At 47.7% G+C, this 13,745-nt stretch overlaps 1 protein-coding gene across 6 annotated transcripts; it reads left to right on the top strand.

Annotated features, from left to right (window-relative positions):
* Positions 1-945: 945 nt before the first annotated feature.
* On the top strand, positions 946-13,011 carry PPP1R3B (protein phosphatase 1 regulatory subunit 3B). Of its 6 annotated transcripts, XM_082863673.1 has the most exons (4): positions 1,202-2,044; positions 2,755-2,924; positions 5,949-6,032; positions 7,657-13,011. In XM_082863673.1, the coding sequence occupies exons 2-4, from the start codon at positions 2,860-2,862 to the stop codon at positions 8,534-8,536; spliced, it is 1,029 nt and encodes a 342-aa protein (XP_082719799.1). In that variant the 5' UTR covers positions 1,202-2,044; positions 2,755-2,859; the 3' UTR covers positions 8,537-13,011. The 6 variants fall into 6 exon arrangements, with proteins under 6 accessions (XP_082719800.1, XP_082719799.1, XP_082719802.1 ...); XM_082863677.1 differs by lacking the exon at positions 2,755-2,924 and having other exon boundaries at positions 1,905-2,044; XM_082863672.1 differs by lacking the exon at positions 1,202-2,044 and having other exon boundaries at positions 2,124-2,924.
* Positions 13,012-13,745: the final 734 nt, after the last annotated feature.

Raw genomic sequence — 13,745 nt, 5'->3', positions numbered from 1 at the left:
GATTCTCATCCCTAAAGTGGCTAGCGCAGAGCTGATCACCAAGGAGATGATATATATGACTATATACATGCATATTTAAATTGATCTCATATGGGAGGAGGGGCTTCTAAGCTCTCTTCTAAGCTCCTCATTCTCTACAGATCTCAAGGCATAGCACAGAGATCACCGAGGCCCTGTGGTACAGGCTGAATCTGTTCATGCAGATTCAATTCAGGTAGTTTCCTCGAAAATATACCTACCTGAGAAACCCTCAACTATATATGCGGTATTCTGTGAGATGGGTATTGGTCCTTTGTCCCAATAACAACTTCATAAAAAGGATTTTACTGTATTCCTTTCACAGTAACACCTGGACCGTGATGGGCACAAAGCACGCGTTCAGTAATTACTTACTTTCGACACTATCGCTGGAGCTGGGGATACTGATCCCGAAAAGGCTCCACCCAAAACGGAGGGGAACGCATTTGGCATTCTCTTGGGGCTCCTCTGGGCTCCACGTGTGATGGGGGAAGTAACTGTCATCTGCGAACCCCCGGTAGCTGAAGTGTAAGACAAAGGCGGGGCGGGCGGGACGGCTGAATACAACTGCAACCAGGTCCGCGGGTGTAGAATGACTTTGCCCGGCTAGGACTTTGCCTAGGGAGAGGGAACTCTGCCAGCCGCCGGCGTCCAGCCCTCTTGCTGTAACGGGATGCTAGGCTGTAGGAAAGTGCCTCTGCCCCCTGGCGCCGGTCCTCGGGCTTCTGACGAAATTATGACCCACCGCCCTCTTCGCAGGCCCTGGACGCCAGCCCTATCATTCCGGGCGCGCAGCCGATCACGTGGCGCGTCGGTGCTCTGGGGGACCGCGGCTCCACGGCCATTGGTCGACGGCGCGCGTCCCGGGCGCGCCCATTGGCTATGGGGGGCGTTCACGTGAAAGGGGGTCTAGGATAACATCCCGAGTGGGGAGAAGTGGTCGCAAAGTTAAAGGGAGCCGTGCGGCGGCTGGGAGACCGAGTCCCGTGTGAGGGGCCGCAGGGAGGAGGCGGGCGGGCAGCTCTCGCGCACGGACGGATGCGGCTGCCCGCGAAGGGTGCCGACCTGAGCCCCGGCCCCCGCTCCTGCTGTCGCCGCCGCTGCCCCTGCCACCCCGGCGCGGATGCTGCCGCGGGCTGGCGCCTCCGCACCTCGGGGCTTATGAGCTGTACCAGGTACGTCCCTCCCAAGCCCGCAAGGCCGGCTGCCCGGCCGCGGAGACAGCGGCGAGGGCGCGTAGCGGGGGCCGTCTTTGGTCGTGCCACCTACACTTTCTCCGTCCAACTTGCAATTACACTCTGGGAGTGGGACACTTTAGAAGGGCTCAAGGAGGCTGTTGCTTCCACGTGGGGAGGGCAATCCAGGGACCAGAGGTGGGATGGAGCGTGGCCGGACCCACGTGATGCACCGAGGTGGGGGTCCCGGCCGCGACGGGCGGCCCGGGGGCTTGGGGCTGGGACTTCAGATACTCTTAATCCCTATTGTAACGAGTTCGAACCTGACACAAGGCTTTTCCACCTGGGACCCGACACTTCTAGAGAGTGTCCCCGGAGTTGAGCGATGGGGTCTCAGCACAGGGGAAAGTCGCTTCGTCTCTCCCCCGGCCTCGATTTCCCGGTACAACGTAGGGAAACACACTTGGTGATCTCTCAGGCCGCCGAGGGCGACGGGACACAGGACGCTGCGGCGGCCGGGGCCTCCCGGAGCAGAGCCACCTCCGGTTCCCGGTCCCCAGACAGGCTGTCCCGGGCCAGCGGGGGCGAGGTGGCCGCGCGGGGACGCTCTCGTGGCGCCGCTCCGCCTCGGGTGGCCCTGCTGCCCCGCCCTGGTGTGATAACTAGGGCTCCTCCTCCTCGTCGTCTTCCTCCCCCTGCCGGTCACAACTCCGGGAACCCAGCCCAAGGCCTGCCTCCCGGACACACCGAGGCTCACGTAGTCTGGTGGCGGCAGCCTCCCCTGCCACCTCCCTCCGGGCATTCCGATGCAGCGAGCCAGCTGGAAAGGGGGCTTCCCCGCGGCCCAACAGGTGGGTTCCGGACAGGCGAAGGACCTCGGGGAGGGGTTGGGGGCGGGGTGCAGCCCGGGCCTGGCGGGACCAGGACACAGAGGGCAGGACGCTCTGGCCTGTGTCCTGTTCGTGCCACCCTTTTGAATCCAGAGAAAGGGGTGTGGAAGGGACTCAGTGCAAAAGAGGGGTTAGGGGGCCCAGAACATACTAGAAGATTTGGGCTCTGTCCTGATACTGTTTCCCGCAGAGGAGGAGAAAGTTGAGGACAGACTTGAGGACTTGGAGAGTTGCTAGAAGATGTTGGAGCCTGTGGTCTGCGTGGTCAGGCCTCCTTGGGAGACCCAGGGTCCAGGAGAAGAGAGTGTTAGGGCTTTGGGGGCTGGGGTGCAGAGAAGAGGAAATAGTTCACTTGGCAGGGTTATCCAGGAGCCAAGACTAAAGTGAAGACAGCTGGAGGACTGACTACAAAAGTGAAGTTGAGGTATTTAGGGAAAAGTTAGGGAGAAGAGAACCATCAGGCAGTATTAGCAACCTGGAATGTCAGAGCTGGAAGGGATCTCAGAGGAGAAAGCTCAAGCCCAGAGAGGTTGAGTGACTTGCCCCAAGTGGCACAGCCATGTGCAGGTATTCCTAGGCCAGTGCACTGTGTTTCACATTGAACATTTTTAGATGGCAGACACTGCCATTTTAACTTATCTCTTTCCTATAATATGCCACCTCATCCACAGATATTTATCTCAAAGATGCTTTGGATGATGGTGACAGAATAGAGGAGTCCAAGTGGCTTCTAGGGCTGTGAATAAGGGCCCCATGGTCTGAATACCAAGGGAAAGATGCCAATTTTACTCATACTGTGGCAGCCAAGCCTTTTGGGAGGGAATAAAGAAATGCCGAAGGGGTAAGTGGCCACGTCTTTTAAAAAATTATACCTGGTAACCTGGTTGCGAATGCTTACTTAATGCTGTTTCAGTGTTCCTGTTGGGTTCTTGGTGCGTCTGATTTTTCTGTCTTTTCTTATCAGAGTACAAGAGAATGGAGGAGGCAATGTGTTGGCCTCAATACAAAAGAAAGCTTTGCTTCCTATAAAAGGCACAGCCGACAGTCAGTAGCTCAGCCGCCTGAAACTGTGAAGGTCGTGGGGTTATTTTCTGTACAAGTCGATAGTTTTTAGAGAAGAATCACCACAATATCTAACCCTGGCTGAGAGGGTCTGTTGTTTGTCACCAGAGGAACACGGAAAGCATTTATGCAAAACTATCCATGTTCTGTCTTTGCATGGCGTGTTAGGGTTTGCCCTCTTTTGACCAGAAACACTGAAATCTACCCTTGGTGCATGTCCGGTCTCTCATGGGGCAAAATTGATCTCCTAGGCATCTATTTGGAAGCAAAGGTTTTGAGAATCCGTTCTGGTCTGAGTAACAGCTGCTCACATTCTTATGACCCTGTCCTGCAACAAACTGGTATCTAGGTCCCATGTCATGCTGTGCTGGTTCAACTGTGTGTCCACATCTCGTTCTGGTTTTTCTCCAGACCAACCTTGGTGACTCACATTCCCTGGCATGGGCATGAGAAAGGCAGAGCGGCCTAAGAGTCTGTCATAAGAGGGGCCCTGAGGTACAGCCTTATGCGTGCTGTGTTGGAACTGATAATTTTCATGCCATTTGAGGACAAAACACTTGTCCAGGTGCCGTCCTTTCAGGGATTTAGGAAACTGTTACCTTGCATGTCTCCGTGGCTACGAGTACGTCTGGGTGTTGGTCATCCCTGTCACGGTCCATGTGGGAAGTTCTGAGCAGATGATCAGGAAGGCTTACACCAAACCAGCACTTCGGTGCACCAGTTCTTGGAGACCGATCTGGTTAATAAAAGCTGGAATCTACCTGTGAGGATAGGCAAGGGAGCCAAGAGTCAGATTGCACCCTCTACTGAAGCCACCGGGGTTAGTGACCTCCCTTCCAGTGCTGGTGACACCAAAAAAGTGAAGGGATTCTGGGTAGGGGTGCTTGTGCAATGGGCCTGGAGCAGGAGCCTGGGAAGAATGCCTGGGCCGCCAGGTGGTTCACCTTCCTTTTGCCCTCCATGGAGAATGCTGCAAAACCAATTCGGCTCCAGAAAGTGCCAGTGGAATTGTTTAATTACCTCTGGCTCCGACTCCAGCTTCACCTCCTCACCCCCAGTTCTTAAAGCTTGGTGATAAAAGGGATCTCAGGGGCATGTTTATACTGCTGGGTCCAAACACTGAAACTTTACCAAGGCCTTCAACTAAGCCTTTCTAACCTGCAGGATCAGACCCTGAGAGTGACTGCAGTCCACTGCAAGTGTGCAGATTCTTTGCCTGATCTCCTTGTTTTAGAATTGTTTCCACAATAGCTTGAGAGTTTCCCAGTCATTTTCTAATGAGCTGTTTTAAGGTGGTTCTGGAAAGCATGCCTGAGGATGGTTTGTAGGCCTGTGGGACACTCAGAGAGAGCTTGCAGTTGACCTTGTGCTGACTCAGGCAGGGAGGAAGCGGCTACAACAGAGGAGGAACCCCTCCTTCCTCAGTTCACACCCAGGTTGTCAGGGGTGGGCAGAGTCGGGGGGGTTGGGATGCAAGACTTTGCCCGCTGTTTGGTTATTTTTAATTAACATTTAATTTAAAAAGCAAAAACTACCTGTATTAAAAGTAGAACTGAACATGTGATTCCAGTGCATTCTAACAAAGTTTTGCAATGAACAGGGGAAAAGAAAAATTCAAGTACTTTGTAAGTATAGGGTTTTTGTTTTGTTTTTTTATGTTGAACCCTCTGACTTTTTTTTAAAAAAGCTGTCTTGCCCAATTCAGTCAGAACTTTCCTTTCCAGAACAATTGAATGGGTATAAGAAAAGATAATAGGGACTTCCTTCGTGGCGCAGTGGTTAAGAATCCACCTGCCAACGCAGGGGACACGGGTTTGAGCGGTGGTCCGGGAAGATCCCACATGCCGTGGAGCAACTGGGCCCGTGCACCACAACTACTGAGCCTGCGCTCTAGAGCCCACGAACCACAACTACTGAGCCCATGTGCCACAACTACTGAAGCACACGCACCTATAGCCCATGCTCTGCAACAAGAGAAGCCACCGAAATGAGAAGCCCACGCACCACAACGAAGAGTAGCCCCCGCTCGGGGCAACTAGAGAAAGCCCGCGCGCAGCAACGAAGACCCAACGCAGCCAAAAATAAATAAATAAAAGAATAGATAAATTTAAAAAACGAAAGAAAAGATAATAGCCAATTTGCTCCTAAAATTTTTACTTGTTTAACTTTGTTAGAGGAGAAACTATAAGGCTATTTAAGGATATTTAAAGGATAAGATGTTTAAAGGATATTTAAATATCCTTATTTAAAGGATAAAATATCCTTTAAATGCATGTTTAGATAACTACATTATGGCTATAAATTAAGATAAGAACATTTAGAAAGGTTGGGCCTTTTCAGACTAATACAGGTATTTGTATTAGTATTGTTTTGTCTCTGAATGTCTGTGTTTCCCCACTTGGTCACCACTAAGTGATTCCTGCATCCTAGGGAAGTGCTGGGTTTTTTGGTGGTTGTTTTTGAAAATGGGATCAAGCCCAATACATCTTCATCCTTTCTCATTTTTAAAATATATTTGATTAAACGAAATCAGAAATTGAAAATGAGATATTATTTATTGGACTGATACTATTTGTTGGACCAGTGGTCCCCACTCTTGTCAGATGATGAGCAGCATTTTGCCTGTCCTTCTCCTGAACTACCGCCATCACCCCACAGCACCTCCCGGGGCGGGGGTGGGGGGGTAGGCATCGGGAGGCCTGAGAGCTGGTACCCCAGCACACCACCACACACCGACACCTCTGCCGTAGTGAGGGGAGATGTGTTTCGCAACTAATCCAGATCTGTGTTCTGTGATTCTCAGGCTAGAGAATTTAATCCTGATTTCATCGCCGACTTCTTCAATAAGCCCATTGGAACTGTCAAATCAGAATATCAATTTGCCATGGTAATTAGAATAAAAATGGCTTGGCTTTAGGGAGGCAATAGCGTTGGGTGGGTTTTGGGCCCTACAAGAATCTTAAGATATTTGAGGTGTTTTATTAGATTCATTTTGTTTTCTTGATTAGAGAAGTTCTATTATTTTAGAAAATATTAGAAAGTACAAAGCAGGAAGACAGAAATTTCCTGAAATCCCATCACCTGGAAAATTCTGACAGTTTTAATTATATCACTAGTCTTTTTTCTGTGCATATACGTAATATTTTTCCCTACAAGTCTAGTCTCTATGTACAATTTATCTTCTCCATTTTCTCCATTAATCATATATTATAAATTTTTATGCCATTTAAATCTTTTTCCACATAATGGTTTTAATGATGATATTAAATTGTATCACATGGACGTGGTGCACTTGAGTTAACTGGATACCTGTTATTGGTCATTTAGTTTACTTTCTCACCCCTTTTCCCTCCATAATGTTGCACTGAACATTTTAGTACATTAACCTTCGCGCATTTTTAATTATTTCCAAGATTAATACCTGTATGTGATATTAGAACCGAAAATGATGATTTAGAAAGGTTGTGCCCATTAAGACTAATACAGGTATTTGTATCATCTTTTAAAATTCTTTCCTAACTCACTAGGTAAAAACAGGCATTGTCTTCTAATCTAAATTTCTTAAGTTACTTGTAATGCTGGACACTCTGCATATTTATGGGCCACTTTGAAATTTCTCTCATGAATTGTCTGTTCATTTTTCTACATGGAATATTTGACTTTGTTATTGTTTTATGAGAACTCTTTATGAAAGTATTAAAGCTTCGCTGCGTGCTTTTTGGAAAATGTTTTCTCAGTCTTCGGTTTTTTGGTTTTACTTATTTTTTTTCACTTATAGAAAAACATTGTTTTTATGAAGTCAGATTTAATTTAATCTTTAGCATGATTCTCTTTGCTTTTTATTCTTATAGAGGCTACTTTCACTGTAGAAAAACACAATTCTTCACTGATACGAAAGATTTAAAAACACTAAATTGCTGGCACTTTTTAAAAGTAAGATATACTAGAATATAAAAATCTGTACATTGAATGAAAGCAAGTGTGGGTCGGTCTTCACTCCTGATTCCCAGTCTCTGGCACCATGCCTGGCACATAGCAAACACCAATCAATATTTGTGGGAGGAATTAATTTCTTTTTATCGGAGGAAAGCAGTATTTACCAAACTGCATTCAGCAAGGTGCTCCACCAAAAAAAAAAAAAGACTTTCCTTGTTTGGGATAAGTTTAGGAAATTCGGCAAACAGCACGCTGTTTTCATTATTCTCCGTGGCCCATCAGTATACTGACGGCCCCAACAAGCCCTGACAGGGAAACCCATGAACTAGTTTTAAAACCAGTGGTTCCGTACTTCTGTGTTTGTTTTAACCTTGGGCCTCTTCCCCCCGCCCCCCCACTTTACACTCTTAATCTCCTCTGAAACCAAGGTCACACTGGACCACACTTGAGGTAATATTGAGCTGTAGCCACGTGGGCAAAGATGAAGGCAAACGTAGTTCGCTGGTCTCTGTCGGAGGGATGAGCCTGACCATCTGTCTGACCTCCTTGCTGTTTCTTTCCTTCCCCTTGGACAGGGTTCTAGCCTGCTCTAGCCCCGTGATGGCTGTGGACATTGAGTGCAGGTACAGCTGCATGGCCCCCTCCTTGCGCAGAGAGCGGTTTGCCTTCCAGATCTCCCCGAAGTCAAGCAAACCCCTGAGGCCTTGTATTCAGCTGAGCGGCAAGAATGAAGCCAGCGGGACGGTGGCCCCGACCGTCCAGGAGAAGAAGGTGAAGAAGCGGGTGTCCTTTGCAGACAACCAAGGGCTGGCCCTGACAATGGTCAAAGTGTTCTCCGAGTTTGATGACCCGTTAGATATTCCACTGAACATCACCGAGCTCCTGGACAGCATTGTGAGTCTGACAACAGCGGAGAGCGAGAGCTTTGTGCTGGATTTCTCGCAGCCCTCTGCAGACTACCTGGACTTCAGAAATCGGCTTCGGACCGACCACGTCTGCCTGGAGAACTGCGTCTTGAAGGACAGAGCCATTGCAGGCACGGTGAAGGTGCAGAACCTCGCATTTGAGAAGATGGTGAAAGTCAGAATGACATTCGACACCTGGAAAAGCTTCACAGACTTTCCCTGTTGGTACGTGAAGGACACGTACGCAGGTTCAGACACGGACACATTCTCCTTTGAAATCAGCTTGCCTGAAAAAATTCAGTCTTATGAGAGGATGGAGTTTGCCGTGTGCTATGAGTGCAATGGACAGACATACTGGGACAGCAATAAAGGCAAAAACTATAGGATCATCCGGGCAGAGTTGAAATCCACCCAGGGAACAGCCCAGCCACCAAATGGACCAGATTTTGGAATAGCTTTTGACCAGTTTGGAAGCCCTCGGTGTTCCTATGGTCTGTTTCCGGAGTGGCCTAGTTATTTAGGATACGAGAAGCTTGGGCCCTACTATTAGTGACGGCCTGGGATGGAGCCGGGCTGAGTGGGTGCAGAGGAGCCGAGCTGCATCACCCCAGGATGGAGATGGAAGCCCAGAGAAAAGCTGAACTGCCATCAGGCACAGTTTTCAAAAAGAAAGGATCCTAGTCACTTTTTTTCTTCAAGCAGGCAAGCCAGCCAGGCTTAGATCACAGAACTGGGTTCACACTCAGAGGAGATGGGGGTGCGGTCTGTTTGGCACCCGCGTGGTGGCAATGAGGGTCCGAGCAGGATGGTGCTGGAAACAGTCTGGACAGGACCCAGGCCTGCAGGGAGCGCTGGCCAGGCCGGAGGATGGTGGCTCAGTGACGAGGAGCCCCTCTCCCCTCGGGTGTGGGAAGTCAGTCCCCCCGGCCCCCTCTTCCTGTGGTCTTCCCCGCCCACCCAGGGCCTCCCCGCCTGTTGCAGCTGCCTCGTGTCTACGTGGGCTTCACACTTTATCTCTTTGTGTTTGATTTTCTTCCACAGTTCATCTGCAGTTCAGGAAAAGATAATAAAGGCAGATCAGCTCATGACGGAGACAGGCATTTCCTTTTTCTGACCCCACTTAGATATCCCAGCAGAGGACGACACACCAGCTATGAAAAGTCAACCGGCTGCTGTGCGGTGTCACCACCCATGGCAGGCTGGTGCCAGGCAGGACAGTCAGGAGGGGGACACTTTTAGCTCCACCTCTTGGCGCTGGGGGGAACTTTCTAAGCACTCTTACCCTGAGTCACCCGAGGGCTCAATTACAAGACTTGCTGTAAGTTGCCAAGCTGGTTTGCCCGTGTCTCTTTCTTCACGAAAGGATTTCAGGATCTCTTTTCCTGGAGAGTCATCTTTTATGCTGTGCTCAGGACGTTTGGATTTGCAGATTAAGTGTATCCTCGGCACCTTCAGGAAGTGCTTAGTTGTATCTTGACTGTGATTTACAACCTCCACGTTGTAAACAGCACCTTACAAGCCCCCACGGACTTTGACTTGGCTGTTCTTACCTATGGTGTGTGGGTACGTAAAGGGATGGGGAGAAGAACCTCACCGAGTTCTCAGATGTCGTTTTCGCTGTTTGCCAACTCTGAAATATCAGATATTATTTGTTCTTAACCACATTGGACTAAAGCATTAAAAGTCTGTTGGTTCATACTGTTGTGAGACTCCTGGGACTTTCCTTGTCAGATGGACCCCCAAACCCTGTGATTTTTCTTGGGCAAAATTGTTTGGTCCTTGGGGGTGTTTAAAAATATTTTTACATGTGTATTTGTAGAAGGTTGGGGTCTTTTTCTGTTCTGTTTTTGTTTTTGGAGCTTAGCTAAATGACTGCCTCGTTTTTCTTTTGCCTGACCTTACTAAAGTGAGGTCTTCCTCAGGGAGGAAGGAAGAGGGATGCCCCACTGCCTGGATTTGGGGGCACAGCTCCTGGACTCTGCAAGCAAAGAGTCTTCTTTCACTTGCATTATCCAGATCAGTTGGAAGAGACCTCCCAGCTTCTGTGGCTTTGTAAATTAGCATCAAGCAGGTCTGGAGTGTCTTGGCTCCTAGAGTTTTGTGGTTGGGTTTTTTTTTTTTTTGAACTTTAAAAAGTTTTCACTTTTTAAATGCTCTTAAGTGGTGTTCCACGGAGTTCTTGTTCCTAAGACTGGCTGTGACTAGTCTGCAATCTACTGCTTTATTTTTTATGTCTCTCCTAGGTGGGCAGCACTGGGGGTTACATGATAATTTATGGGACAGTCACATTTTTTACTTTATGCTGACATTGGGCAGAACTGGGATTTATCTAAGCATGTCTTACATCAGGTACACAGACAGTACTCCCTGTGTTATAAATCAGGTGATCAGAACTATTATGTAACAGTGTAAATATACACCATGGGAAGCAAAACTGATCTTATATAGGTCATGAATTTATTTTGCTTTAGGAAGTCCCACCCTCCTCCTCCAGTTTATGAAGGGTACAAGGTGTACTGTCCTTTCCCTATTAACAGACCGAAGGTATCAAGATCGTTCCCTGTTCGTAAGAAAAATGCCTCAAGTGACTTCTGTATGGTTTTCAGTAATAAGGATCTTAAGGCATTCCCGTGTCAGAATTTGAAATATGGTAATGCAGTGATAAGTATGTCTTTTAAAACACCACAAACGCTCCCCCACTCCTCTTTCCTCCCAGCTGACCCCTGCTTTCCTGCCAGGGGCACTGCTTGCAAGCCCCCTGCCGGTGCACCTGGGTTGCTCACCCCACCAGGCAAGTCCTCACCTGCTGGCAAAGACGCTTCTCTGACTAAAGCAAGTGCCCGCCCGAGGTCCCTGTCAGCACGGTCATGCAGTGAGGTTGCAGCATCTGAAAAATAGTCTCCTCTTTACCAATCAGTCTGTCTCCTTTTGGGGCGGTTCTGTCCCAGGAAATCAACAGATGGCCTCAGGACCTGCTCCTTCTATGGGCCTTCTCCTTGTTCATAGCTCACAGGCAGTAGACAGGTGACACATTGCAGAAAGTGACCGGTTTCTTTTTTTTTTTCTCATTTGCAAGGTCATAATGTCACCATTTTAATTAAGAAAAACAGCTTTTTTTTTCTTCCAGTGGAAACAGCTTGAAACTCAATTGATAATTCTTAAAACTGGTACTAAACAAAGGTGGGGAAAAAAACCCAATCAGAACTGATAACAGCAGGTCAACAGCAGACAGAGAGCAGGAGAAAGGGAATTTTCCCCGCAAAGGAGACTGTGCACGTGGATAATTCAAGGCCACAGTCATTTTCTACCCCCAAGTTTGTGTGTTGTATGCTTTCTTTCAACTGAATTACTTTAATATTGTTTGTGTCCATGATTCATTTACCTAGCCAAAAATAGGCTCACCAATGAGTTTTGCAGCTGTCCTTTTTTTTTTTAACATCTTTATTGGAGTATAATTGCTTTACAATGATGTGTTAGTTTTTGCTGTATAACAAAGTGAATCAGCTATACATGTACATACATCCCCGTATGTCCTCCCTCTTGTGTCTCCCTCCCACCCTCCCTATCCCACCCCTCTAGGTAGACACAAAGCACCGAGCTGATCTCCCTGTGCTATGCAGCTGCTTCCCACTAGCTAGCTATTTTACATTTGGTAGTGTATACATGTCCATGCCACTCTCTCACTTCGTCCCAGCTTACCCTTCCCCCTCCCCTTGGAAAGTGACAGGTTTCTTAGTTGGAGATATGAATGCAGCCTGACCCGTAGGTTTGGCCCTCAGACAGCTCTTGGTTATGATGACACGTGGCCCCCTTCCCAACTTGCCCCCAAAGGACCAGCCTTCTGCCGCTGGTGCAGCTGTCCATGGATGGGGAGGCAGCTCCATTTCTGTTTCATATTTATTCCCCGCTATGTCCTGGGGAGCATTTGCAAATTAGGTGCAATAAATAAGCTAGACTATCTAAAGACAGATTTTAAACAATAAGCTTTCAGTGTTTCTCGGAAGATGTGAAGCATTTGGGCGAGTTTGTTTGCTTTTTCTAAGTATTCTTGTTATAGGAGAGCTGGTGAGAAACAATGGAGTTATGTAGTTCTCCAGAAATTAAAACAATTTCAGAGTCAAGGTAGAGTTTATTTCTCTCTAAGATTTAATTTTAATGGTGGCAAAACATTACTCTCTCAATGTTTCTTAAAGATGTAAATCTTGAACTGCTAAAAGAATGTTTTGTGGTTTTGATCTTTGCATATAATTTGCTTTTTTTAAAAGAAGCGTTACTTGTAGTCACTGGGACATTAAATGACTTGTATATATATGTTTATAAACCAAAAAAGTGTTTGCTTACTTTTCAGAAGTGTCGTTGGCTAGGTCTTCCCTCTCAATGGACAGTGAGTGAAAACCTCGGTGTCTTTCCTGTTTTCCACATGTTAAGTCCCTCGAATGGATGTGGTGTGCTGGAGAAAGCACATGGCTGTCGGCTCTGGGAGGTCCTGATGGCCTGTCTCTCCCGAAATGATCACTGACATTGGGGCTAAATTACACACACAGTGGGATCTCCCAGGGTCATCAAAGACGACTTGCCAGCGTATCTTCGCTTCCTGAAGTGGGACACCTCTGGACGGGGAAGGACAGCTGTGCTGACGGGCAGCTTTTCCTTGTTATGGTTGTAAAGCGTTGCAGCCCAGGTTGTAAGGTTGTGAATGTTTTTACAGTCTTGTTTATCAGTTCCTCGAGTCGGCTGGACCCATGAAGACTCCAAGAATGCAGCTGTGATGGTGGTGGTTCACTCTTCCTTCTATGTATGTGAATGTAGAAACGGAGACTCATCTTCATTTTCATGCCTAAAAGTGCCTTGTTGAGAAAGTTCCACAGGTTTTAAAAAAATACATATTTTTGTACACAAAGTTAAAGGGGAAATGCACTTTAAAATCACAAGAATGGATGCCTTTTGTGTGGTGTAAGAGAGTGGTTGGTTTGAATCAAATGCAAAAATGTAATAAAGGTTGAAAACAAAACTGAAAGTGTCCTGTTTTAAAACTGACTCTCTTCTTAGAGTCAGAGGCTGGGGAGGAACATTTTCAGTCTGTGTATTTCCACATCTGGAATGCCGGTTTCCAAAAGGGACAGGACACAATCAATGGCTAAGTAGAAGAGCTGTAAGGTTCAGAGGAAGGGGGGTAATTGCTTTCTAAGTTGTACAGCAGCCAAGGCTGGGTACACCTAAGAGAGTGATTGCCAGGGAAGTGGTACAGGGGCCCGTGTTGTTCTGAATCATTTTTAATGACCCAAGGGCAGGTCTCTTCCTACCCTGTTACTTGCTCTTGAAGCATATTTTTGACTTGGTGTATACGCACCAGTGGGAAAACTGTAAGCAGCTATCATAGCTTTGCACTGCTTGATCAGACAAACTCTGCAAGCGGCAAAACCACGCAGCTCCTGGTGGGGCCCTGTCTCCACTGGGTACAGGACATTCACCCTAAGTAAGATTTCAGAGATGTTTTATTTCCAAGTTCAGAAGATGGGATGCAGGGGAGGTAAACTGCTGCCAGGTGTTTCCTGCCAATCAGTCTCGGCCACGCCGGGAAAGGCAGTGGTGCTTCTGTCGTGGAACGTCAGAGCATTTAAAATCTTAGCACCCAGTCAGTAAGCGCCCAAAGTGAGCTACATGCATGACCGCCTTTCTCAAGCCTGGCAAACACTGCCCACGTTTTTGCCTCCACAGAAATGGGAAGGGGAAAAAAATAACACTGGTTTTATGAATGT

This window comes from Leucopleurus acutus (assembly GCF_964270905.1).
Source record: "Leucopleurus acutus genome assembly, chromosome: 21".
Classification (NCBI taxonomy): domain Eukaryota; kingdom Metazoa; phylum Chordata; class Mammalia; order Artiodactyla; family Delphinidae; genus Leucopleurus; species Leucopleurus acutus.
The sequence above is the reverse complement of the archived record's forward strand: the minus strand, read 5'-3'. Positions and strand labels throughout refer to the sequence as shown.

What these genes read in the sequence shown, in the direction of transcription:
- PPP1R3B (XM_082863673.1), top strand. Translation starts at nt 2,860, where the DNA reads ATGCCAATTTTACTCATACTGTGGCAGCCAAGCCTTTTGGGAGGGAAT. An exon ending in AATAAAGAAATGCCGAAGGG is followed by an intron (nt 2,925 to 5,948) that starts GTAAGTGGCCAC and finishes TGTGATTCTCAG; the next exon opens with GCTAGAGAATTTAATCCTGA. An exon ending in CAGAATATCAATTTGCCATG is followed by an intron (nt 6,033 to 7,656) that starts GTAATTAGAATA and finishes CCCCTTGGACAG; the next exon opens with GGTTCTAGCCTGCTCTAGCC.